At 41.7% G+C, this 24171-nt stretch overlaps 2 protein-coding genes and 1 long non-coding RNA gene across 9 annotated transcripts; all 3 read right to left on the bottom strand.

Annotated features, from left to right (window-relative positions):
• Positions 1-6177: 6177 nt before the first annotated feature.
• On the bottom strand, positions 6178-8675 carry LOC115559470 (uncharacterized). 3 transcript variants are annotated; one of them, XR_003979585.1, is made up of 4 exons: positions 8526-8675; positions 8274-8418; positions 6890-7212; positions 6178-6264 (listed from the first exon to the last, which is right to left on the bottom strand). It is a non-coding gene; the product is annotated as an uncharacterized LOC115559470 (long non-coding RNA). The 3 variants fall into 3 exon arrangements; XR_003979587.1 differs by having other exon boundaries at positions 8304-8418; positions 8526-8674; XR_003979588.1 differs by lacking the exon at positions 8526-8675 and having other exon boundaries at positions 8194-8288.
• A 3104-nt stretch (positions 8676-11779) lies between these two features.
• On the bottom strand, positions 11780-14667 carry LOC115559366 (immunoglobulin lambda-1 light chain-like). Of its 2 annotated transcripts, none has more exons than XM_030378177.1 (4): positions 14512-14667; positions 14079-14404; positions 12857-12890; positions 11780-12278 (listed from the first exon to the last, which is right to left on the bottom strand). In XM_030378177.1, the coding sequence occupies exons 1-4, from the start codon at positions 14549-14551 to the stop codon at positions 11950-11952; spliced, it is 729 nt and encodes a 242-aa protein (XP_030234037.1). In that variant the 5' UTR covers positions 14552-14667; the 3' UTR covers positions 11780-11949. The 2 variants fall into 2 exon arrangements, with proteins under 2 accessions (XP_030234037.1, XP_030234038.1); XM_030378178.1 differs by having other exon boundaries at positions 12857-12973; positions 14290-14404.
• Positions 14668-15924: 1257 nt separating this feature from the next.
• Positions 15925-23174, bottom strand: LOC115559330 (immunoglobulin lambda-1 light chain). 4 transcript variants are annotated; one of them, XM_030378174.1, is made up of 4 exons: positions 23016-23174; positions 22583-22908; positions 21443-21476; positions 15925-16437 (listed from the first exon to the last, which is right to left on the bottom strand). In XM_030378174.1, exons 1-4 carry the CDS (start codon positions 23053-23055, stop codon positions 16106-16108), a joined length of 732 nt encoding a protein of 243 aa, XP_030234034.1. In that variant the 5' UTR covers positions 23056-23174; the 3' UTR covers positions 15925-16105. The 4 variants fall into 4 exon arrangements, 2 of the variants coding, with proteins under 2 accessions (XP_030234034.1, XP_030234035.1); XM_030378175.1 differs by lacking the exon at positions 15925-16437 and adding an exon at positions 20350-20848; XR_003979506.1 differs by lacking the exons at positions 15925-16437; positions 22583-22908; positions 23016-23174 and adding exons at positions 20680-20848; positions 22371-22576 and having other exon boundaries at positions 21443-21751.
• Between the last annotated feature and the right edge of the window lie 997 nt (positions 23175-24171).

Below are 24171 nucleotides of genomic sequence, written 5' to 3'. Positions count from 1 at the left end.
ACTGTGCTCCAAAGAAAGAAATGTAAACCAATGCATTCCGAATGGGAGTGTTTCTCCGATTTTTCCATGCTACACAGAACGAAATGTAAACCCATGCAAATAAAGACTTCATGGTCATAATCATTTAAATATCATTAATCTCCTGAGGGTGGTATTCTATTTTTTTCAACGGGGCTGAATCCAGTCACTTGACCGTCATGGTTGCTATGGTGGTTGCTATCCACCAGCCCCTCTAATCCTTACATGGCTCTAAAAACCACGCGGCAAATGAGCTGCCGTGATTTGTGTTGTTTTTGTCGTAAACTAGTGTCCGATGGTTAAAAAATAGACGGATATTCCAAGGTATCCTTAAAAGGCAGCTTGGATGTTTTTATTTTCTGCAGTTTAGACTTCTTCTATAACCTATTTTTGAAAGCAAAACACCAAGCTCATTGATTTAACGAGGCAGGGTTATTTGTTTTATTTATTAAATAAATATTTATGAGAGGTCATTCCTTCTCCTGAGTTTTCTTCCTATTTATGTCTAGTGTACAACCCTACTGTCCACAAGCATCACCCCCCCCTCCCCATATGGATTTGGAGAATTGTTGCCACGTCCCAGTGGTGGAGGTATCATATATATGAAAGAGGGCATTCAATTATACTACAATGATCAATTAGGAGGCCGAAGCCCTAAAGGAAGTGATGCAATAGGTGACTGGGTCGACGACATTTAAGTAAGCTTTACTTTGAGGTCTCTTATATATCAAAGGGGGTCTCAAAGGACGCATACGCTTCAACCTGTGGCTCCGGTCCTACAGGAAATGACTCAGCAAGTGCTCCATCTCGTTGCACCTGCACCCAGCGGCTCGCTTGCAAGATTTTGGCCTGAAGTTATTCCCAGACCTACACCGTAGCCATCCAACCTGCATATCTGAGAATCAGGCCTCTCTTTAATAATGACAAAATGTATGAGAGAAATACACATTAACTTTTGACTCATAAGCGGCGTGGTGCCGGCTCCTTTTGACCTTTTGACCCCAGACTTCTGGGGGAATAGCTGAATCAATTCATTAGTCAATCAAAAGCATGTAAATATCTTCCCGGTGACGTAGGAGGGAGAACAAGGTGTCCTTCAACATCTACGCTTCCAGGCGATTGCAACGGTGCCACACATGAGCATATTCGAACATGTTTAATGGTAGTAATTAGCTGTCGAAATTGGAGGCCTTAATCAATAATGAGCAGCTATTGATTTGCTTCCCGATAGAAATTTGTGACAAATGACATGTTATTTAGCCTCTACACGTTGAGTTGAGTCCAATGACACCAAGCATGACACTCTAGAAAATGGTAACATGTATTTTACATGGTACACCTAGGTCTAGGACATGATCTCGGTGTAGCAAGAGGGCGAGCTTGATCTCATTGGACTCAGCTTAACGTGTAGATGCTAAATAACATTTAATTTGTCAAAAATCTCCATCGGGAAGCAAATCTATAGCTGGTCATTATTGATAAAGGCCTCCAAAATCGACAGCTAATTACTACCCCGAAACATATTCAAATATGATCATGTGTGGCACTGTTGCAATCGCCTCGAAACGTAGATGTCAAAGGACACCTTGTTTGCTCCGTTACGTAACCGGGAAGATATTTTCATACTTCTAATGAATTGATTCATATTTTAAGGTTCTCGGAGTGAGACTTTAAGCGGCTGCAGCAGAAGTGTTGAGACGAAAGATGATATCAAGACATTTATAGAATATTCACATTCACATTATGATTCTTCGTCATAACATCCGACCAAACATCCTTTACAGTCACCAAGCGAGGATTATGAAAGTCCAGGCCCCCCCTTCCGGCACTCAAGGTCCGACTGGGCCAAGTTTAGGGCAGGAAGGGCCCCCCATTCCGGCCCTCGGGGTCCGACCGGGCCAAGTTTCGGTGCGGGGGTCCCAGTTAGGCCTTAGAATAAGGTATTCAAATTTCAGGGCGGTAGGACCTTCCTATCTCAAAAACTGTTTTTCCACCACATTCTGAACCATTAGGTCTTGCAGGTAACACATCTGAGGGGCTTTGTCCTTTAGGCCGAAGCCCTAAAGGAAGTGATGCAATAGGTGACTGGGTCGACAACATTTAAGTATGCTTTACTTTGAGGTCTCATATATATCAAAGGGGGTCTCAAAGGACGCATACGCTTCAACCTGTGGCTCCAGCCCTACAGGAAATGACTCAGCAAGTGCTCCATCTCGTTGCACCTGCACCCAGCGGCTCACTTGCAAGATTTTGGCCTGAAGTTCTTCCCAGACCTACACCCTAGCCATCCAACACGCATATCTTAGAATCAGGCTTCTCTTTAATAATGACAAAAAGCTATTAGAGAAATACACATTCACTTTTTGTTATCTCATAAGTGGCGTGGTGCCGGCTCCTTTTGACCTTTTGACCCCAGACTTCAAAAACGTGGCCACAGGCCAGCTGTGACTACACACCTTAAGCCACAAATGTACACCTCCATCCCACAAAAAATGGGGACTAGAAACTAACCTCTGTCTTATGTACATTTACCGTACTGTGGGAGGTCACGCCCCTTTTCCGGCCTTTTCGAGATAGCTAGGGATGCTAAAATGTTTACACACATTTCCCGGGGCCCCGAGAACGACATATCCGAGATTTGGAGTTCTAGCCCTTAGAGAAAAAAAGTTTTCCCAAATGGACTGTCATTTGGACAAAGCCCCTCAGAAGTGTTACCTGCAAGACCTAATGGTTCAGAATGTGGTGGAAAAACAGTTTTTGAGATAGGAAGGTCCTACCGCCCTGAAATTTGAATACCTTATTCTAAGGCCTAACTGGGACCCCCGCACCGAAACTTGGCCCGGTCGGACCCCGAAGGCCGGAATGGGGGGCCCTTCCTGCCCTAAACTTGGCCCAGTCGGACCTTGAGTGCCGGAAGGGGGGGCCTGGACTTTCATAATCCTCGCTTGGTGACTGTAAAGGATGTTTGGTCGGATGTTATGACGAAGAATCATAATGTGAATGTGAATATTCTATAAATGTCTTGATATCATCTTTCGTCTCAACACTTCTGCTGCAGCCGCTTAAAGTATCACTCCGAGAACCTTAAAATATGAATCAATTCATTAGAAGTATGAAAATATCTTCCCGGTTACGTAACGGGGCAAACAAGGTGTCCTTTGACATCTACGTTTCGAGGCGATTGCAACAGTGCCACACATGATCATATTTGAATATGTTTCGGGGTAGTAATTAGCTGTCGATTTTGGAGGCCTTTATCAATAATGACCAGCTATAGATTTGCTTCCCGATGGAGATTTTTGACAAATTACATGTTATTTAGCATCTACACGTTAAGCTGAGTCCAATGAGATCAAGCTCGCCCTCTTGCTACACCGAGATCATGTCCTAGACCTAGGTGTACCATGTAAAATACATGTTACCATTTTCTAGAGTGTCATGCTTGGTGTCATTGGACTCAACTCAACGTGTAGAGGCTAAATAACATGTCATTTGTCACAAATTTCTATCGGGAAGCAAATCAATAGCTGCTCATTATTGATTAAGGCCTCCAATTTCGACAGCTAATTACTACCATTAAACATGTTCGAATATGCTCATGTGTGGCACCGTTGCAATCGCCTGGAAGCGTAGATGTTGAAGGACACCTTGTTCTCCCTCTTACGTCACCGGGAAGATATTTACATGCTTTTGATTGACTAATGAATTGATTCAGCTATTCCCCCAGAAGTCTGGGGTCAAAAGGTCAAAAGGAGCCGGCACCACGCCGCTTATGAGTCAAAAGTTAATGTGTATTTCTCTCATACATTTTGTCATTATTAAAGAGAGGCCTGATTCTCAGATATGCAGGTTGGATGGCTACGGTGTAGGTCTGGGAATAACTTCAGGCCAAAATCTTGCAAGCGAGCCGCTGGGTGCAGGTGCAACGAGATGGAGCACTTGCTGAGTCATTTCCTGTAGGACCGGAGCCACAGGTTGAAGCGTATGCGTCCTTTGAGACCCCCTTTGATATATAAGAGACCTCAAAGTAAAGCTTACTTAAATGTCGTCGACCCAGTCACCTATTGCATCACTTCCTTTAGGGCTTCGGCCTCCTAATTGATCATTGTAGTATAATTGAATGCCCTCTTTCATATATATTATACCTCCACCACTGGGATGTGGCAACAATTCTCCAAATCCATATGGGGAGGGGGGGGTGATGCTTGTGGACAGTAGGGTTGTACACTAGACATAAATAGGAAGAAAACTCAGGAGAAGGAATGACCTCTCATAAATATTTATTTAATAAATAAAACAAATAACCCTGCCTCGTTAAATCAATGAGCTTGGTGTTTTGCTTTCAAAAATAGGTTATAGAAGAAGTCTAAACTGCAGAAAATAAAAACATCCAAGCTGCCTTTTAAGGATACCTTGGAATATCCGTCTATTTTTTAACCATCGGACACTAGTTTACGACAAAAACAACACAAATCACGGCAGCTCATTTGCCGCGTGGTTTTTAGAGCCATGTAAGGATTAGAGGGGCTGGTGGATAGCAACCACCATAGCAACCATGACGGTCAAGTGACTGGATTCAGCCCCGTTGAAAAAAATAGAATACCACCCTCAGGAGATTAATGATATTTAAATGATTATGACCATGAAGTCTTTATTTGCATGGGTTTACATTTCGTTCTGTGTAGCATGGAAAAATCGGAGAAACACTCCCATTCGGAATGCATTGGTTTACATTTCTTTCTTTGGAGCACAGTTATTTTTATTTATTTTCAGTTTTTGAGGAGGTGCTTCAAAGATGCTAATTTTTCTGCAATAATCCAAAATCAAATGGAAAAACCCGTTGGCTTTTTGTCAAGGGAACCCAGGGCGACGCTCACTTCCGGGTTGGCCAACACACGTCATCCCTCCACCACTATACTGTAATAACGCATGTTGAAGTTGAATGATAATGAATTAATTTATTCTTTATTCTGCCTTAGTATTTATTTATTTGGCAGCGAAATGCAGTGTGTGTGTGTGTGTGTGTGTGTGTGTGTGTGTGTGTGTGTGTGTGTGTGTGTGTGTGTGTGTGTGTGTGTGTGTGTGTGTGTGTGTGTGTGTGTGTGTGTGTGTATAACACGCTATTTTATGTTGAAATGCGACGTAATCCAGTGTTCACGAAAACGTACGTGTTTCTAACAAGATGATATCATTAAAAGTTACATAAAGTAACGGTTTAATAACACAAAAGCAGGAAACACGTGAGCTGCATTTCCCATTCAGATAATAAAGATTAATAAAGATCATACACATTCACTGACTGAGGATTATTCAAGGGAAAAGTACATTTCTCGCTAGAAATGTCATTAGAAACACGTTAAATGGTGAATCTGTCCTAAAATATTGCATCTCCCATTCAGTTAATGCTGGGTTTTTCGTATCATATGCACGTGAAATGGACGTATCCGCCCTCCACAGTAGTTAATGCTGGGTTTTGTATTCTTAGTTATCACAGACAATTTTTAACAATAAATGTTCTGTACGGAGCTCCTTAAGGGACAATAGGGAGAAAGCTCCCGGACAGAACCTTAGATGGAAGTCGTGCTTAGTGACAAATCACGACAAATACTTCCAATTGATATGCATGAGTTTGAAAATTTTGCTTTTTGACACGAACATTTAGAAAATACGTGTACCTGATCACGTTTCAATAGATTAAATAACGTGACAGTGTCACCTATTTTCGTGAGCCCGGGATGCCTGTACGCCGGCCATTATCGCTCGATGAAATATTCTTCGTCATATCTATCAAACCAAACATCCTTCACATTCGCCGAACGACGATTATGAAAGTAAAATGCACATTTCTCGCTAAAAATGTTTACATAAACACTTTTAATGGTGTAACTATTCTAAAATATCATATTTTCCACCCAGGATAAAAAGTATGTCCGCCATTTTCACAGAAGAATATCCTAAAAAACTATCCAATAGGAAAGATGCTCACATCGTCTATTAGAGACGTAGTGAGGCACCCCCCATTCCGTATGCAGAAGACGCCGAAGGGTACCTTTACCGTCACCGACCGAATAAAAAGGGTACCTTTCCCGTCAGTCACCGACGCTAAAGGGCCTTTGCCAACAGTCGGTATTTGACGTTCTCGGAGTGAGACTGCGTTGGCCAGACAGACCAGAGCGGCATGGCTGGACGAGAGCGGATTGGTGGAAGGACGGTAGAATGTCAGGACAGGAGGAGGGAGGCTGGAGCCTGGAACATGAAAATTATGACGACATGAATCCAAGAAATTATTCGAGAATGTACAGATTTTGATGTTTGACGAAATGGTAGGCCTATCGCTTCAAGATTTACATATCAATTAATGGCTAAAAATATGTACTTTGTACTTTGGCACCATCGATTGTATGTTGTTGTAGGCCTATCTGTTACCGACAGGAAGATTGTATCAACGTAACATATTAAACATATTACAAAAGCCTATTGTTTAGAAGTGAATAATAATGCAATATTATTTCTGATTATGGTAATAATCGTTTTAACAACAATGAAGCGTTGATGTTGTATGAACCTAAAAGTTGCACATGATAACGTGGATGGTAGAATGGTTACCTTGAAAATGAATTAAAATAAAATAGAAAGCAAATAATGCCTAGGCCTACCGTTAGAATAATTATTATTGTATAAATAAATAATTTGATAGTCAACACTTATTTTACACCACTGTTTCTAAGCCTTGAACGCGCGAAATGAAAACGACAAAAAACCGAAATGTTTTCGAAAGGTGTAAATGGAGATACCTTGATACATCTGTTCATAAGAAACACGAAAACAAACCTTTATAATTGTCAATCAGTAAACATGAATCAAAACTTACCAGTAACGATCACCTTTGTGCCTCCGCCGAATACCACAGTGATTCAGTTTGTATTCATGGCCGTACAAAAACCTCCTGACTTGTTGAAGGCAGTGGAGCCACCCTCTATGTGATGCCTTTCCCAGGAATAACAGGTAGAAACCGTTTTAATCCAGTGAAGTCCAAGTAAGAATTTGTCATTGCCACATGGTCAATTAAAATGCCATTTCCAGTAAATACAAAAAAGATCGATCGGTCAGTTTGTTCATCTTTGAATGAACAAACCATCCAGTTCCTTTGGTAGGTGAAAGATCCACAGAAGTCCAACGTTTACTTGTCTCCAACTACAGATAAACACAAATTGTGGTAAATGGTTAACTGAGTGCCTACTATCATTATAATGAGCTGTGTGCAAAAAAATACAAAAAGATCTCGTCAACAGAACGTTAGCATGAAGAACATGAAGCAGAAATAAGGCTTTTATGAATTGGGGTTCTTCATGAATAACAGAGACACCTCCTAGTCTATGTAACACCCAGTTACAGTGACAACAAATTCAATGACTTAGCCTCTTCAGTAATATTATTGATCAGCCAAAGGAGCAGCATCCCAAAGGGTTCATGTAGAATACATGTATGAGTCCAAGACTAACCAGAGGAATAGAGGTCAGGAAGTATTGATCACACCTGTCTCCTGAATCCCAATAATCTCCCATCTTCCAACATGCACTTCATTCATATGAATACTACTGCTCAAATGACTGTAGTGTACGAATGAAAGGGTTTATAAATCTCAGCTGTTTCTTTTATTTTTCTCGTCGCAAAAAACCTAAATCATGTATGATGTCAATCAGCCACTTGCCCAAACAGTATCATAATAACTGTAATAACCCCTGAATGATTATATTTCATGTATTTAGGGAAATCCAGTGACTGCAGGTAGAACCCTATCTGAAAGGTTTTGCGCTCAATCACCTTTAGCCTACCAGTAAACCTTGAGAAACCTGCCTAGTCCTTCATTCTCCCTAAGTGGATGTCACAGCAGCACAGTTCACATTAGTGTCCTACAAGGATGGATTTGAGGTTTTTGTCAAATAATCGGTCATGTGAGAATGATAGAAACAGTTGGTCATGAAGGCTTCACACTGTGCCACCATCTGAGAGAGCAGAAAAGCAGAAGTGCTCTGGGAAGAGGTTTTTGTCATGGTGTAAATCACTGTGATACCCGTTCTTTAGCAGAATCATCCCATGTGGTACAGTGATAAACGGCAGAGTCTCCTTCCTCCACATTATTGATGATCAAGCGACAATCAGACACGGTCTTACAAGTAGATGTGAAATGAGGTGAGGAGAATCCAGAACCATATTTGACATCGGTCCAGGTATGGTGAAAACGCAGCATATACTGAGGAACTCCTCCAGGTATCTGTTTATACCAGCGAACAGCAGAACCAGTAACACTCCCCTGGTTACAGTCGATGGTTGCCGTCTCTCCTCTGGTCAGCGTCACAACAGAAGGCTGCTGTGTCACCACAGTCACAGCGCTCACACCTGGAGGAGAAAGCAAAGCAGAAAGCAGGGAGCCGTGAGAGGTGAAGACCTGACGCTGATCAATGGGACATGAGGCCAGAGCTGCAGTGAAGCAGCCTCCTCCTTACATGTGAGAGCAACCAGGAGAGAGCAGAGAGTCCCCAGCATGTTGTCAGTGTGGAGCGGGAAGGTCTCTGGCTGTCCAGCTGAGAGGTGAGCAGGGTTAAGGGTGAGGAGAGGAGGAGGAGAGGAGGAGAGGCACGAGAACCACCGGCTTATATACACACCCAGACAGAGGAGGGGAGGGGCTTTCACCTCACTACTGAGGATGGAACTTCATGTCATGTGTTGGACTCAATCCTCTCTCCTTGGCTGCACATGGATCTGATGAGTGAACAGGTCAAAGGTCAGAGACGTCCGGTTGCGATTGCGTATGTTCGATGCCGCATTCATGTGGTCATCAATGTGGAGAATCACCTCTTGTTATTGTACGCCAGTGACTGCCTTCAACTAAGAAATCAGCAGTTCTCATAGATGAGTGAAGGTTAACATACATTTGATATGAGGCTTAGTGAGAAGGAGAAGGAGGAGGAAGAGGAGGGAGTCTGGAAACAGGAAGAGGAGCCTCAGGTAGAGCTGACTGCACTGATGCACCTCCATGGATGGATGAATTAGTGGATGAATGAAACATTCCAATGACATCAGTCAGTTGGGATACCTAAACAGGTTCATATGGCAAGCCGAATTGTCATTTATTAACTAAGTTTGACTATCCGGAATTTACATTGTAGATATCAACAACTTCATTCAAGATATCTGTAATGTAGTTGTGACTAGTCAAAACGACAGTTAGAGATATCTGTCATTCAGTTTTGACAAGGCGAAACTTAATTGCAGATATCTGCAACACATATCCAGCCTAGCGAATTTATGTCAAATCGGCTTGTCATAGGTTCAGAGATAATTAGGCAGTTGACAACATAACAAGTTTTGATAAATGACTTGGCCATCGCTTCTGTTCTGTTTCCAAACTTAGTTTAGTTTGTTTCATCATGTGACACATGGACACCTGTTCGTGTACACACACACACACACACACTTTCATACACTGTAAAACCTAACAGTACATCTTACTAAAATAACTAAGTAGACGTAACTTAAATCTCAAAAATCGTTGGGGTTACTCATTCACCTGAATGAACAGAACTTAAGAATCAATAATTGATGTAATAACTCTTTTGTTTTGAGTGCTGCTCAAATATGGAACATTTTAAGTCTAACTTATGTATTCCAATGTGTTCCATTGACTTATTTAACTTAAGTGTAGCTATATCATTTTCATTAGACTATATAAGCTACACTTTGTGCAATTAGTTTTTATTGCTATCTCTATTATTTATAATCATTTCTGATGATTATGCAATGCCCAATTAAAACAAATAATTACTGTGACATAATTTCAATGATCACAGTGTAAAGATTTAAAGTTAATCACAGAATATTGGCATAAATAAATAAGCTTATGACACACATTTTCGTTCAACTTTTTTTGATTGTGTCTCAAACAGCTTGTGTGTCTTTTAACAGGCGCTAGCTCTTTATATTCGGGAAACCCATTTATCAAAAACGGCTGAATCCGAATACTCATACTTGACTACTATATAGTATGCATTTTGCAGTACGCCAAAAAATATAACGCGTCGGAATGCTCAGTACGCATTGTGTAGTACGCAAGACGTTTCCGAATGCGTGCTACCGCCAAAGTAAACCACGGAGTTCACTACGCTATCCCACAATGCAACCGGAGTCTGGTAACGAACGAAGAAGAGATGGCTGACCCGACACCAACAGAAAGACGTCGTAGAAAGCGGCTCAAACCAAAGTTGCAGGCATTGAGAAATGAGCTGGAGTAAATTATCAAGATCTTTTTTGTTTTTTTATTGTTCCTGATAAGTAGTTCTTAAAAATTCAAAAAATCACAACCTTTCGGTCAATGTTCAGAGGGACTGAAGCTTTGTGATTTTTTTTCTAATTAGTGATACTTGGCGACTCCTACCCCCGGGAAGTCTGGGTATTCATAATGTTTGGGGAAAAGTGGTTTTATTGTCTTTGTATAACTTGTTGTGTTATTAGGTTAAGTGGGGTTAACGGGTTTGGGTTCTTTATTGTTTGTGTGTTAATAGTGATGTGTAGCGTGATCGGGACCATTAGTGAGAGTGTTGTGTGTGTTGGTCAGTTGTGCCGTGTTTTCTGTTGTGTACGTGTGTATGAATGTAGGCAGCTCTAGTTGTCGTGCGGTGTACTAAGGCACGAGAGTTGTGCCGCCATTTAAACCTGGGCTCCCGTCTCGTCCTTCCCGCGCTGCTCGCTACAGTAATTTGAGTTGGATCAGAGATTGGTGAATCCATTGTGTTCATTTAACTTGATCGGTTTAAGGCAATCGGTTTCCTTAAATGAATTGAGTAGACGAAATGTAATTTTAAGTTGTCGCAACTAGAATGTAAAAAGTTACATGCACACATGTTATATACGTTGAATGAATTGCTGCATTTAAGTGTAAAAAGCTAATTCTTTACATTTCACTTCAGTAAATGGAATTAGTAATGCTAACTCATAATACACATGTCACAATAACTCTAGATATAAGAGTTATCTTTACTTACATAAAATAATTGCTGGTACTTAATTTATTTGAGTTAGTAAACTTAAATAGTTCAAGGCAATCGGTTTCCTCAAATAGTTTAAGTTGAACTAACTTGTCAGGTTTTACAGTGTAGCATCAAGGCCCTAACCTTAACTCCTTAACCAGCACTGCCCTTCTTAAAGGGAAAGAAGACTTCCCCTTATAATTTACATAAAGCTATTCATGAAGTCAAGAGGCCACCAGGTGCATCCTGGGAACTAGATGGACGAGGTGGACAGGCATGCTTCACTGACTAGGGTGACACTATTATTTACATGCTTATATTTAGTGCAATATAATAAATATTAGAGATGACCGAAACATTAATTGAATAAAGTGATATATGGGAATGGAAATTAGAACGCAGGTTTGTCTTGGTTCATGGTTAGACAACCACCATGAAGGTGGATTGAATTCTGGCATATAGTATGTTTGTATGGAGATTATATATAGTTTATATCATGTCACTCTCATGTGAGGATTTTCTGCATTCAATATTTTTTTTATGAACAGTTGATATCTCAAGTTATTCTTACAGACACCAGTAGATGGCAGCCCTTCACAGCCTTTGGGTTGAAAAGCAAAACTTAGATCCCACTGTCACGTTCATTGCGACATCAACGCAACAAATCGCATCTTTTATCAAGTTAAGAAATCGACTAAGCAAACACTTTTTCATTTGAAGAGCGGGAGACAACATTTTTTCAAATGCAATGACTTTTATTGAGTGAACTTTTCTCAACACAACGTACAGAACGGTTAAAGGTTGTTATTCATGAATGCACACAAAAGCCCTATAGATCACAAAATCACCAAATCTTCTAGTGCACAAGCAGCAAGCAAGAAAGAGATCAAAGTTAACGTGACACTTATTCGTCAGTGTTCCTGCATTCAGACATCCTCATCGTTTTCTCAAAGGAGCTTGAACCCACGGTCACTTTACATGTGTAGCTCCTGTCCTCGCTGTCACACCCTGGAAGGGACAGATAGCTGCTGAGTTGGAAAGTCTTGTCGGGGTGCTGAACTGCGGTGCTGGTCCAAGTCCCTTCGGTGACCGGACTCCCGTTGATCAGCCAGTTCACCTCTGCGAAGCCGATAGACATCTGCCGTGCCAGACAGACCAGAGCGGCATGGCTGGACGAGAGCGGATTGGTGGAAGGACGGTAGACTGTCAGGACAGGAGGAGGGAGGCTGGAGCCTGGAACATGAAAATGATGACAACATAAATCAGAGAAATGATCGAGAAAGTTCAGATTTTGATTTTGACGGCGCTTCAAGAATTGGTATCAATTAATGGCTAGAAATGTTGTAGCCTACTATGGCACCCTGGATTGTAAACTTGCATCTGCTACTAATAGGAAGATTGTATCACGAAGTAATGCATAAAAACATACATAGGCCTATTTTTTAAGTGATAATTATGCTGTATTATTTCTAATTATGGTAACAATCGTCTTAATAACAATGAAGCGTTGATGTTGTGTGAACCTAAAGGTTGCACATGGTTAAATTGGATGGTAGAATTGTTAACCTAAAAAATAAATTAAAATTTAATAGATAATAAATAGGCTATGGCATAGAATAATTATTATTGTAAAAATAAATAATTTAATCGTTAACACTTATTTTACACCACTGTTTCTAAGCCTTGAACGCGCAAAATGAAAACGTCAAAAAACCGAAATGTTTTCGAAAAGTGTAAATGGATATACCTTGATACAAATACGAAAACAAACCATTACAATTGTCAATAAGTAAACATGAATCAATACTTACCAGTTACGATCACCTTGGTGCCTCCGCCGAATACCACAGTGATTCAGTTTGTATTCATGGCCGTACAAAAACCTCCTGACTTGTTGAAGGCAGTGGAGCCAGACCTCTTTGTGATGCCTTTCCCAGGAATAACAGGTAGAAACCGTTTTAATCCAGTGAAGTCCAAGTAAGAATTTGTCCTTGCCACATCGTCAATTAAAATGCCATTTCCAGTAAATAGAAAAAACATAGATAGGTCCTTTAGTTCATCTTTGAATCACCATCCAGTTCCTTTGGTAGGTGAAAGATCCACAGAAGTCCAACGTTTACTTGTCTCTAACTATAGATAAACACAAATTTTGGTAAATGGTTAAATGAGTGCCTACTGTCATTATATTGATTTTTGTGCAAAATATTCAAAAAAGATCTCTTCAACATAACATTGCCATGAAGCAGAAATTAGGCTTTTATGAAGTGGGGTTATTCAAGAATAACAGACCCCTCCTCCTCTATATTATATCCAGTTATAGCAACAACAAATTCAAGGATTTAGCTTCTTCGGTAATATTATTGATCAGCCAAAGGAGCAGCATCCCAAAGGGTTCATGTAGAATACATGTATGAGGCCAAGACTAACCAGAGGAGTAGGTCAGGATGTATTGATCACACCTGAATCCCAATAAACTCCCATCTTCCAACATGAATTTCATTCAGATAAATACTACAGCTCAAATGACTATAGTGTACGAATGAAAGGGTTAATAATTCTCAGCTCTTTCTTATCTTTTTCTCGTTGCAAAACCTAAATCATGTGTGATGTCAATCATCCACTTGCCCAAACAGTATCATATATAATTGTTCTAACCCCTGAATGATTACATTTCATGTATTTAGATGTAGGGTAATCCAGTGACTGCAGTTCCCTACCCAAAAGGGTCTGGGCTCAATCCCCTTTAGCCTACCTGTAAACATCCTTGAGATACATTCCTAGTCATTCATTCTCCCTAATGACCCGTCTCTGTGTTCACTGTGAGGTGCTTTACATTAGTGGACGTCACAGCAGCACAGTTCACATTAGTGTCCATCAAGGAAGGATTTTAGGTTTTCATCCGATAATCTGTCATGTGAGAATGTTAGAAACTGTTGATCATGAAGGCTTCACACTGTGCCACCATCTGACAGAGCAGAAAAGCAGAAGTGCTCTGAGAAGAGGTTTTTGTCATGGTGTAAATCACTGTGATACGGTTGCGTTAACAGTTGTATCCATTGTGAAACAGTGATAAACGGCTGAGTCTCCTTCCTCCACATTATTGATGATCAAGCGACAATCAGACACGGAATTACAAGTAGATGTGAAATGGGGTGAGGAGAATCCAGAACCATATGTTACATCAGTAAAGTAATGGTGAAAAAAAAGTACAAACTGAGGAAGTCCTCCAGGTATCTGTTTATACCAGAAAGCCATCATATCACTAACACTCCCCAGGTTACAGTCGATGGAGGCCGTCTCTCCTCTGGTCAGCGTCACAACAGAAGGCTGCTGTGTCACCACAGTCACAGCGCTCACACCTGGAGGAGAAAGCAAAGCAGAAAGCAGGGAGCCGTGAGAGGTGAAGACCTGACGCTGATCAATGGGACATGAGGCCAGAGCTGCAGTGAAGCAGCCTCCTCCTTACATGTGAGAGCAGCCAGGAGAGAGCAGAGAGTCCCCAGCATGTTGTCAGTGTGGAGCGGGAAGGTCTCTGGCTGTCCAGCTGAGAGGTGAGCAGGGTTAAGGGTGAGGAGAGGAGGAGAGGCACAAGAACCACCGGCTTATAAACACACCCAGACAGAGGAGGGGAGGGGCTTTCACCTCACTACTGAGGATGGAACTTCATTTCATGTGTTGTACTCAATCCTCTCTCCTTGGCTGCACATGGATCTGATGAGTGAACAGGTCAAAGGTCAGAGTCGTCCGGTTGGGATTGCGTCTGTTCGATGCTATACGCATGTGGTCATGAATGTGGAGAATCACCTCTTGTTATTGCACGCCAGTGTCTGCCTTCAACTAAGAAATCAGCAGTTCTGATAGATGAGTGATGGTTAACAGACATTTGATATGAGGCTTAGTGAGAAGGAGAAGAAGGAGGAAGAGGAGGGACTCTGGAAACAGGAAGAGGAGCCTCAGGTAGAGCTCACTGCACTGATGCACCTCCATGGATGGATGAATTAGTGGATGAATGGAACACTCAAGTGGACATTAAATAAGTTGGGACTCATAAACATGTGGCAGTTGACAACGTAACAAGATTCTATAAATGACTTGGCCATCGCTTCTGTACTTTTTCCATCAACATTAGTCAAGTTTGAATCATCATGTGACACATAGACGCATGTTCATGTACACACACGCACACACACACACACACACACACACACACACACACACACACACACACACACACACACACACACACACACACACACACACACACACACACACACACACACACTTTCATAGCATCAAGGCCCTAACCTTAACCAGCACTGCCCTTCTAAAAGTGAAAGAAGACTTCCCCTTATAATTTACATAAAGCTATTAATGAAGCGAAGTGGCCACCAGGTGCATCCTGGGAACTAGATGGACGAGGTGGGCAGGGATGCTTCACTGACTAGGGTGACACTATTATTTACATGCTTATTTTAGTGGAATATAATAAATATTGGAGATGACCGAAACATTAATTGAATCAAGTGATGAATGGAAATTATAACGCAGGTTTGTCTTGGTTCATGGTAAGACGACCACAATGAAGGTGGATTGAACTTTGGCATATAGTATGTTTGTAGGAAGATTATAAATAGTTCATATCATGTCACTCTCATGTGAGGATTTTCTACATTCAATCTATTTTTCTGAACAGTTGATAACTGAAGTGATTCTTGCAGACACCAGCAGGTGGCAGCACTTCTCAGCCTTTGGGGTGAAAAGCAAAACTTTGCTCCCTCTGTCTCGTTCATTGCCACATCACTGCAACATATCGCATCTATTATCAATTTAAGAAATCGACTAATCAAACACTTTTTCATTTGAAGAGCAGGAGACAACATTTTCTTTTCAAATGCAATGACTTTTATTGAGTGAACTTTTCTCTCAACACAACGTACAGAAAGGTTAAAGGTAGTTATTAATGAATGCACACAAAGGGCCTTTAGATCACAAACTCACTAAATCTTATAGTGCACAAGCAGCAAGCAAGAAAGACGTCAACGTTATCGTGACACTTAGGCCTATTCTACAGTGCTCCGACATGCAGACATCCTCATTGTTTTCTCAAAGGAGCTTGAACCCACGGTCACTTTACATGTGTAGCTCCTGTCCTCGCTGAAGTCACAAGCTCGAAGGGACAGATGGCTGCTGAGTTGGAAAGTCTTGTCGGGATGCTGAACTGTTGTGCTGGTCCAAGTCCCTTCGGTGACCGGACTCCCGTTGACCAGCCAGCTCACCTCTGCGAAGCCGATAGACATCTGCCGTGCCAGACAGACCAGAGCGGCATGGCTGGACGAGAGCGGATTGGTGGAAGGACGGTAGAATGTCAGGACAGGAGGAGGGAGGCTGGAGCCTGGAACATGAAAATGATGACAACATGAATCCAAGAAATTATTCGAGAATGTACAGATTTTGATGTTTGACGAAATGGTAGGCCTATCGCTTCAAGATTTACATATCAATTAATGGCTAAAAATATGTACTTTGTACTTTGGCACCATCGATTGTATGTTGTTGTAGGCCTATCTGTTACCGATAGGAAGATTGTATCAACGTAACATATTAAACATATTACAAAGGCCTATTGTTTAGAAGTGAATAATAATGCAATATTATTTCTGATTATGGTAATAATCGTTTTAACAACAATGAAGCGTTGATGTTGTATGAACCTAAAAGTTGCACATGATAACGTGGATGGTAGAATGGTTACCTTGAAAACGAATTAAAATAAAATAGAAAGCAAATAATGCCTAGGCCTACCGTTAGAATAATTATTATTGTATAAATAAATAATTTGATAGTCAACACTTATTTTACACCACTGTTTCTAAGCCTTGACCGCGCGAAATGAAAACGACAAAAAACCGAAATGTTTTCGAAAGGTGTAAATGGAGATACCTTGATACATCTGTTCATAAGAAACACGAAAACAAACCTTTATAATTGACAATCAGTAAACATGAATCAAAACTTACCAGTAACGATCACCTTTGTGCCTCCGCCGAATACCACAGTGATTCAGTTTGTATTCATGGCCGTACAAAAACCTCCTGACTTGTTGAAGGCAGTGGAGCCACCCTCTATGTGATGCCTTTCCCAGGAATAACAGGTAGAAACCGTTTTAATCCAGTGAAGTCCAAGTAAGAATTTGTCTTTGCCACATGGTCAATTAAAATGCCATTTCCAGTAAATACAAAAAAGATCGATCGGTCAGTTTGTTCATCTTTGAATGAACAAACCATCCAGTTCCTTTGGTAGGTGAAAGATCCACAGAAGTCCAACGTTTACTTGTCTCCAACTACAGATAAACACAAATTGTGGTAAATGGTTAACTGAGTGCCTACTATCATTATAATGAGCTGTGTGCAAAAAAATACAAAAAGATCTCGTCAACAGAACGTTAGCATGAAGAACATGAAGCAGAAATAAGGCTTTTATGAATTGGGGTTCTTCATGAATAACAGAGACACCTCCTAGTCTATGTAACACCCAGTTACAGTAACAACAAATTCAATGACTTAGCCTCTTCAGTAATATTATTGATCAGCCAAAGGAGCAGCATCCCAAAGGTTTCATGTAGAATACATGTATGAGTCCAAGACTAACCAGAGGAATAGAGGTCAGGAAGTATTGATCACACCTGTCTCCTGAATCCCAATAATCTCCCATCTTCCAACAGGCACTTCATTCATATGAATACTACTGCTCAAATGACTGTAGTGTACGAATGAAAGGGTTTATAAATCTCAGCTGTTTCTTTTATTTTTCTCGTCGCAAAAAACCTAAATCATGTATGATGTCAATCAGCCACTTGCCCAAACAGTATCATAATAACTGTAATAACCCCTGAATGATTATATTTCATGTATTTAGGGAAATCCAGTGACAGCAGGTAGAACCCTATCTGAAAGGTTTTGCGCTCAATCACCTTTAGCCTACCAGTAAACATCCTTGAGAAACCTGCCTAGTCCTTCATTCTCCCTAAGTGGATGTCACAGCAGCACAGTTCACATTAGTGTCCTACAAGGATGGATTTGAGGTTTTTGTCAAATAATCGGTCATGTGAGAATGATAGAAACAGTTGGTCATGAAGGCTTCACACTGTGCCACCATCTGAGAGAGCAGAAAAGCAGAAGTGCTCTGAGAAGAGGTTTTTGTCATGGTGTAAATCACTGTGATACTTCTTCTTTAGTAGAATTATCCCATGTGTTACAGTGATAAACTGCGGAGTCTCCTTCCTTCACATTATTGATGATCAACCGACAATCAGAAACGGTCGTACAAGTAGATGTGAAATGGGGTGAGGAGAATCCAGAACCATATTTTACGTCGGCCCGGTTTTTGTGAAAACGCAGTACAAACTGAGGAACTCCTCCAGGTATCTGTTTAAACCAGCAAGCACTATAACGAGTAACGCTCCCCAGGTTACAGTCGATGGAGGCCGTCCCTCCTCTGGTCAGCGTCACAACAGAAGGCTGCTGTGTCACCACAGTCACAGCGCTCACACCTGGAGGAGAAAGCAAAGCAGAAAGCAGGGAGCCGTGAGAGGTGAAGACCTGACGCTGATCAATGGGACATGAGGCCAGAGCTGCAGTGAAGCAGCCTCCTCCTTACATGTGAGAGCAGCCAGGAGAGAGCAGAGAGTCCCCAGCATGTTGTCAGTGTGGAGCGGGAAGGTCTCTGGCTGTCCAGCTGAGAGGTGAGCAGGGTTAAGGGTGAGGAGAGGAGGAAGAGAGGAGGAGAGGCACAAGAACCACCGGCTTATAAACACACCCAGACAGAGGAGGGGAGGGGCTGTCCGCTGTCACCTCACTACTGAGGATGGAACTTCATGTCATGTGTTGTACTCAATCCTCTCTCCTTGGCTGCACATGGATCTGATGAGTGAACAGGTCAAAGGTCAGAGTCGTCCGGTTGGGATTGCGTGTGTTCGATGCAACACGCATGTGGTCATGAATGTGGAGAATCACCTCTTGTTATTGTATGCCAGTGTCTGCCTTCAACTAAGAAATCAGCAGTTTTGATAGATGAGTGAAGGTTAACAGACTTTTGATATGAGGCTTAGTGAGAAGGAGGAGGAGGAGGAAGAGGAGGGAGTCTGGAAACAGGAAGAGGAGCCTCCGGTAGAGCTCACTGCACTGATGCACCTCCATGGATGGATGAATTAGTGGATGAATGGAACATTCAAATGACATCAAATAAGTTGGGATACCTAAACAGGTTCATATGGCAAGCCGAACTGCCATTTATTAACTAAGTTTGACTGTCCGGAATTTACATTGTAGATATCAACAACTTCATTCAAGATATCTGTAATGTAGTTGTGACTAGTCGAAACGACAGTTGGAAATATCTGTCATTCAGTTTTGACTAGGCGAAACTAAATTACAGATATCTGCAACACATATCCAGTCTAACGAATTTATGTCAAATCGGCTTGCCATAGGTTCAGAGATAATTAGGCAGTTGACAACATAACAAGTTTTGATAAATGACTTGGCCATCGCTTCTGTTCTGTTTCCATCAAACTTAGTTTAGTTTGTTTCATCATGTGACACATGGACACATGTTCGTGTACACACACACACACACACACACACACACACACACACACACACACACACACACACACACACACACACACACACACACACACACACACACACACACACACACACACACTTTCATAGCATCAAGGCCCTAACCTAAAAGGGAAAGAAGACTTCCCCTTATAATTTACATAAAGCTATTCAAGAAGCGAAGGGGCCACCAGGTGCATCCTGGGAACTAGATGGACGAGGTGGGCAGATATGCTTCACTGACTAGGGTGACACTATTATTTACATGCTTACATTTAGTGCAATATAATAAATATTAGAGATGACCGAAACATTAATTGAATAAAGTGATATATGGGAATGGAAATTAGAACACAGGTTTGTCTTGGTTCATGGTTAGACAACCACCATGAAGGTGGATTGAATTCTGGCATATAGTAGTTTGTAGGGAGATTATATATAGTTTATATCATGTCACTCTCATGTGAGGATTTTCTACATTCAATCTTTTTTTATGAACAGTTGATATCTGAAGTTATTCTTACAGACACCAGCAGAGGGCAGCCCTTCACAGCCTTTGGGGTGAAAAGCAAAACTTAGATCCTTCTGTCACGTTCATTGCCACATCAACGCAACAAATCGCATCTTCAAGTTAAGAAATCGACCAATCAAACACTTTTTAATTTGAAGAGCGGGAGACAACATTTTTTCAAATGCAATGACTTTTATTGGGTGAACTTTTCTCAACACAACGTACAGAACGGTTAAAGGTTGTTATTCATGAATGCACACAAAAGCCCTATAGATCACAAAATCACAAAATCTTCTAGTGCACGAGCAGCAAGCAAGAAAGAGATCAAAGTTAACGTGACACTTATTCTACAGTGTTCCTGCATTCAGACATCCTCATCGTTTTCTCAAAGGAGCTTGAACCCACGGTCACTTTACATGTGTAGCTACTGTCCTCGCTGCCACACCCTGGAAGGGACAGATGGCTGCTGAGTTGGAAAGTCTTGTCGGGGTGCTGAACTGCGGTGCTGGTCCAAGTCCCTTCGGTGACCGGACTCCCGTTGACCAGCCAGCTCACCTCTGCGAAGCCGATAGACATCTGCCGTGCCAGACAGACCAGAGCGGCATGGCTGGACGAGAGCGGATTGGTGGAAGGACGGTAGACTGTCAGGACAGGAGGAGGGAGGCTGGAGCCTGGAACATGAAAATGATGACAACATGAATCAGAGAAATGATCGAGAATGTTCAGATTTTGATTTTGACGGCGCTTCAAGAATTGGTATCAATTAATGGCTAGACATGTTGTAGCCTACTATGGCACCCTGGATTGTAAACTTGCATCTGCTACTAATAGGAAGATTGTATCACGAAGTAGGCTAATGCATAAAAACATACATAGGCCTATTTTTTAAGTGATAATTATGCTGTATTAGGCCTATTTCTAATTATGGTAACAATCGTGTTAATAACAATGAAGCGTTGATGTTGTGTGAACCTAAAAGTTGCACATGGTTAAATTGGATGGTAGAATGGTTAACCTAAAAAATAAATTACAATTTAATAGATAATAAATAGGCTATGGCATAGAATAATTAGTATTGTCAAAATAAATAATTTAATCGTTAACACTTATTTTACACCACTGTTTCTAAGCCTTGAACGCGCAAAATGAAAACGACAAAAAACCGAAATGTTTTCGTAAAGTGTAAATGGATATACCTTGATACAAATACGAAAACAAACCTTTACAATTGTCAATAAGTAAACATGAATAAATAGGCTACTTACCAGTAACGATCACCTTGGTGCCTCCGCCGAATACCACAGTGATTCAGTTTGTATACATGGCCGTACAAAAACCTCCTGACTTGTTGAAGGCAGTGGAGCCACCCTCTATGTGATGCCTTTCCCAGGAATAACAGGTAGAAACCGTTTTAATCCAGTGAAGTCCAAGTAAGAATTTGTCCTTGCCACATCGTCAATTAAAATGCCATTTCCAGTAAATACAAACAAGATAGGTCATTTTGTTCATCTTTGATTCACCATCCAGTTCCTTGGTGAAAGATCCACGGAAGTCCAACGTTTACTTGTCTCCATCTATAGATAAACACAAATTGTGGTAAATGGTTAAATGAGTGCCGACTATCATTACATTGAGTTTTCAGCAAAAAATACAAAAAATATCTCTTCAACATAACGTTACCATGAAGAACTTGAAGCAGAAGTGAGGCTTTTATGAAGTGGGGTTATTCAAGAATAACAGAGACACCTCCTCCTCTATATTATATTATAGTAACAAGAAATTCAATGACTTAGCCTCTTCAGTAATATTATTGATCAGCCAAAGGAGCAGCATCCCAAAGGGTTAATGTAGAATACACGAATGAGTCCAAGACTAACCAGAGGAGTTTGGTCAGGAAGTATTGATCACACCTGTCTCCTGAATCCCAATAAACTCCCATCTTCCAACATGCACTTCATTCATATAAATACTGCAGCTCAAATGACTGTAGTGTACGAATGAAAGGGTTTATAAATCTGAGCTCTTTCTTTTATTTTTCTCGTTGCAAAACCTAAATCCTGTGAGATTTCCATCAGCCACATGCCCAAACAGTATCACATATGAATGATTCAATTTCATGTATTTGTTAGGTAACCCAGTGACTGCAGGTAGACCCCTACCAAAAGGTTCTGGGCTCAATCCCCTTTAGCCTACCTGTAAACATCCTTGAGACACATGCCACATGACGACACAGCAGCACAGTTCACACAAGTCTCCAGGAAGGTTTTCGTCAAATAATCAGTCATGTGAGAATGTTATAAAACGGTTGGTTATGAAGGCTTCACACTGTGCCACCATCTGAGAGAGCAGAAAAGCAGAAGTGCTCTGGGAAGAGGTTTTTGTCATGGTGTAAATCACTGTGATACGTGTTCTTGAGCAGAACTATCCCATGTGTGACAATAATAAACTGCTGAGTCTCCGTCCTCCACATTATTGATGATCAAGCGACAATCAGATTTGGACTGACAAGTAGATGTGAAATGAGGTGAGGAGAATCCAGAACCATATTTGACATCGGTCCAGGTTTGGCGAAAACGCAGCACAAACTGAGGAACTCCTCCAGGTATCTGTTTATACCAGCGAGCAGAAGAATCAGTAACGCTCCCCAGGTTACAGTCGATGGAGGCCGACTCTCCTCTGGTCAGCGTCACAGCAGAAGGCTGCTGTGTCAGCACAGTCACAGCGCGCACACCTGGAGGAGAAAGCAAAGCAGAAAGCAGGGAGCCGTGAGAGGTGAAGACCTGACGCTGATCAATGGGACATGCGGCCAGAGCTGCAGTGAAGCAGCCTCCTCCTTACATGTGAGAGCAGCCAGGAGAGAGCAGAGAGTCCCCAGCATGTTGTCAGTGTGGAGCGGGAAGGTCTCTGGCTGTCCAGCTGAGAGGTGAACAGGGTTAAGGGTGAGGAGAGGAGGAGGAGAGGAGGAGAGGCACAAGAACCACCGGCTTATAAACACACCCAGACAGAGGAGGGGAGGGGCTTTCACCACACCACTGAGGATGGAACTTCATGTCATGTGTTGTACTCAATCCTCTCTCCTTGGCTGCACATGGATCTGATGAGTGAACAGGTCAAAGGTCAGAGTCGTCCGGTTGGGAAAGCGTATGTTTGATGCAACACGCATGTGGTCATGAATGTGGAGAATCACCTCTTGTTATTGCACGCCAGTGTCTGCCTTCAACTAAGAAATCAGCTGTTCTGATAGATGATTGAAGGTTAACAGACATTTGATATGAGGCTTAGTGAGAAGGAGAAAGAGGAGGAAGTCTGGGAACAGGAAGAGGAGCCTCAGGCAGAGCTCACTGCACTGATGCACCTCCATGGATGGATGAATTAGTGGATGAATGAAACATTCAAATGAAATCAAATAAATTGTGATACCTAAACAGGTCAGAGATAATTATGCCGTTGACAACAAGTTTCAATAAATTACTTGGCCATCGCTTCTGCTCTGTTTCCATCAACCTTAGTTTAGTTTGTTTCATCATGTGACACACAGACACATGCACGTGTACGCACAAACACACACAGACACTAACACACACACACACACACACACACACACACACACACACACACACACACACACACACACACACATACGCACACCAACACACATACCCACACACACACACACACACACACACACACTCACACACACACACACACACACACACACACACACACACACACACACACACACACACACACACACACACACACACACACACACACACACACACACACACACACACACATACTTGTTCAAGTATCAAGGCATGCTGGCCCTAACCTTACCTAGCACTCTGTCCTTAAGAGAAAGTATCCGTAAGAATGAAAGATGAGTTCCCCATTTCATTTACATAAAGCTGTTCATGAAGCGAAGAGGCCACCAGGTGCATCCGAGGGGGCAGCAATGCTTCAGTGATTAGTGTGAAACTTGATTTCCATTCGG

The sequence above is a fragment of the Gadus morhua genome, chromosome 2 (assembly GCF_902167405.1).
Source record: "Gadus morhua chromosome 2, gadMor3.0, whole genome shotgun sequence".
NCBI lineage: Eukaryota > Metazoa > Chordata > Actinopteri > Gadiformes > Gadidae > Gadus > Gadus morhua.
This window is presented reverse-complemented; position numbering and strand designations above follow the sequence as displayed.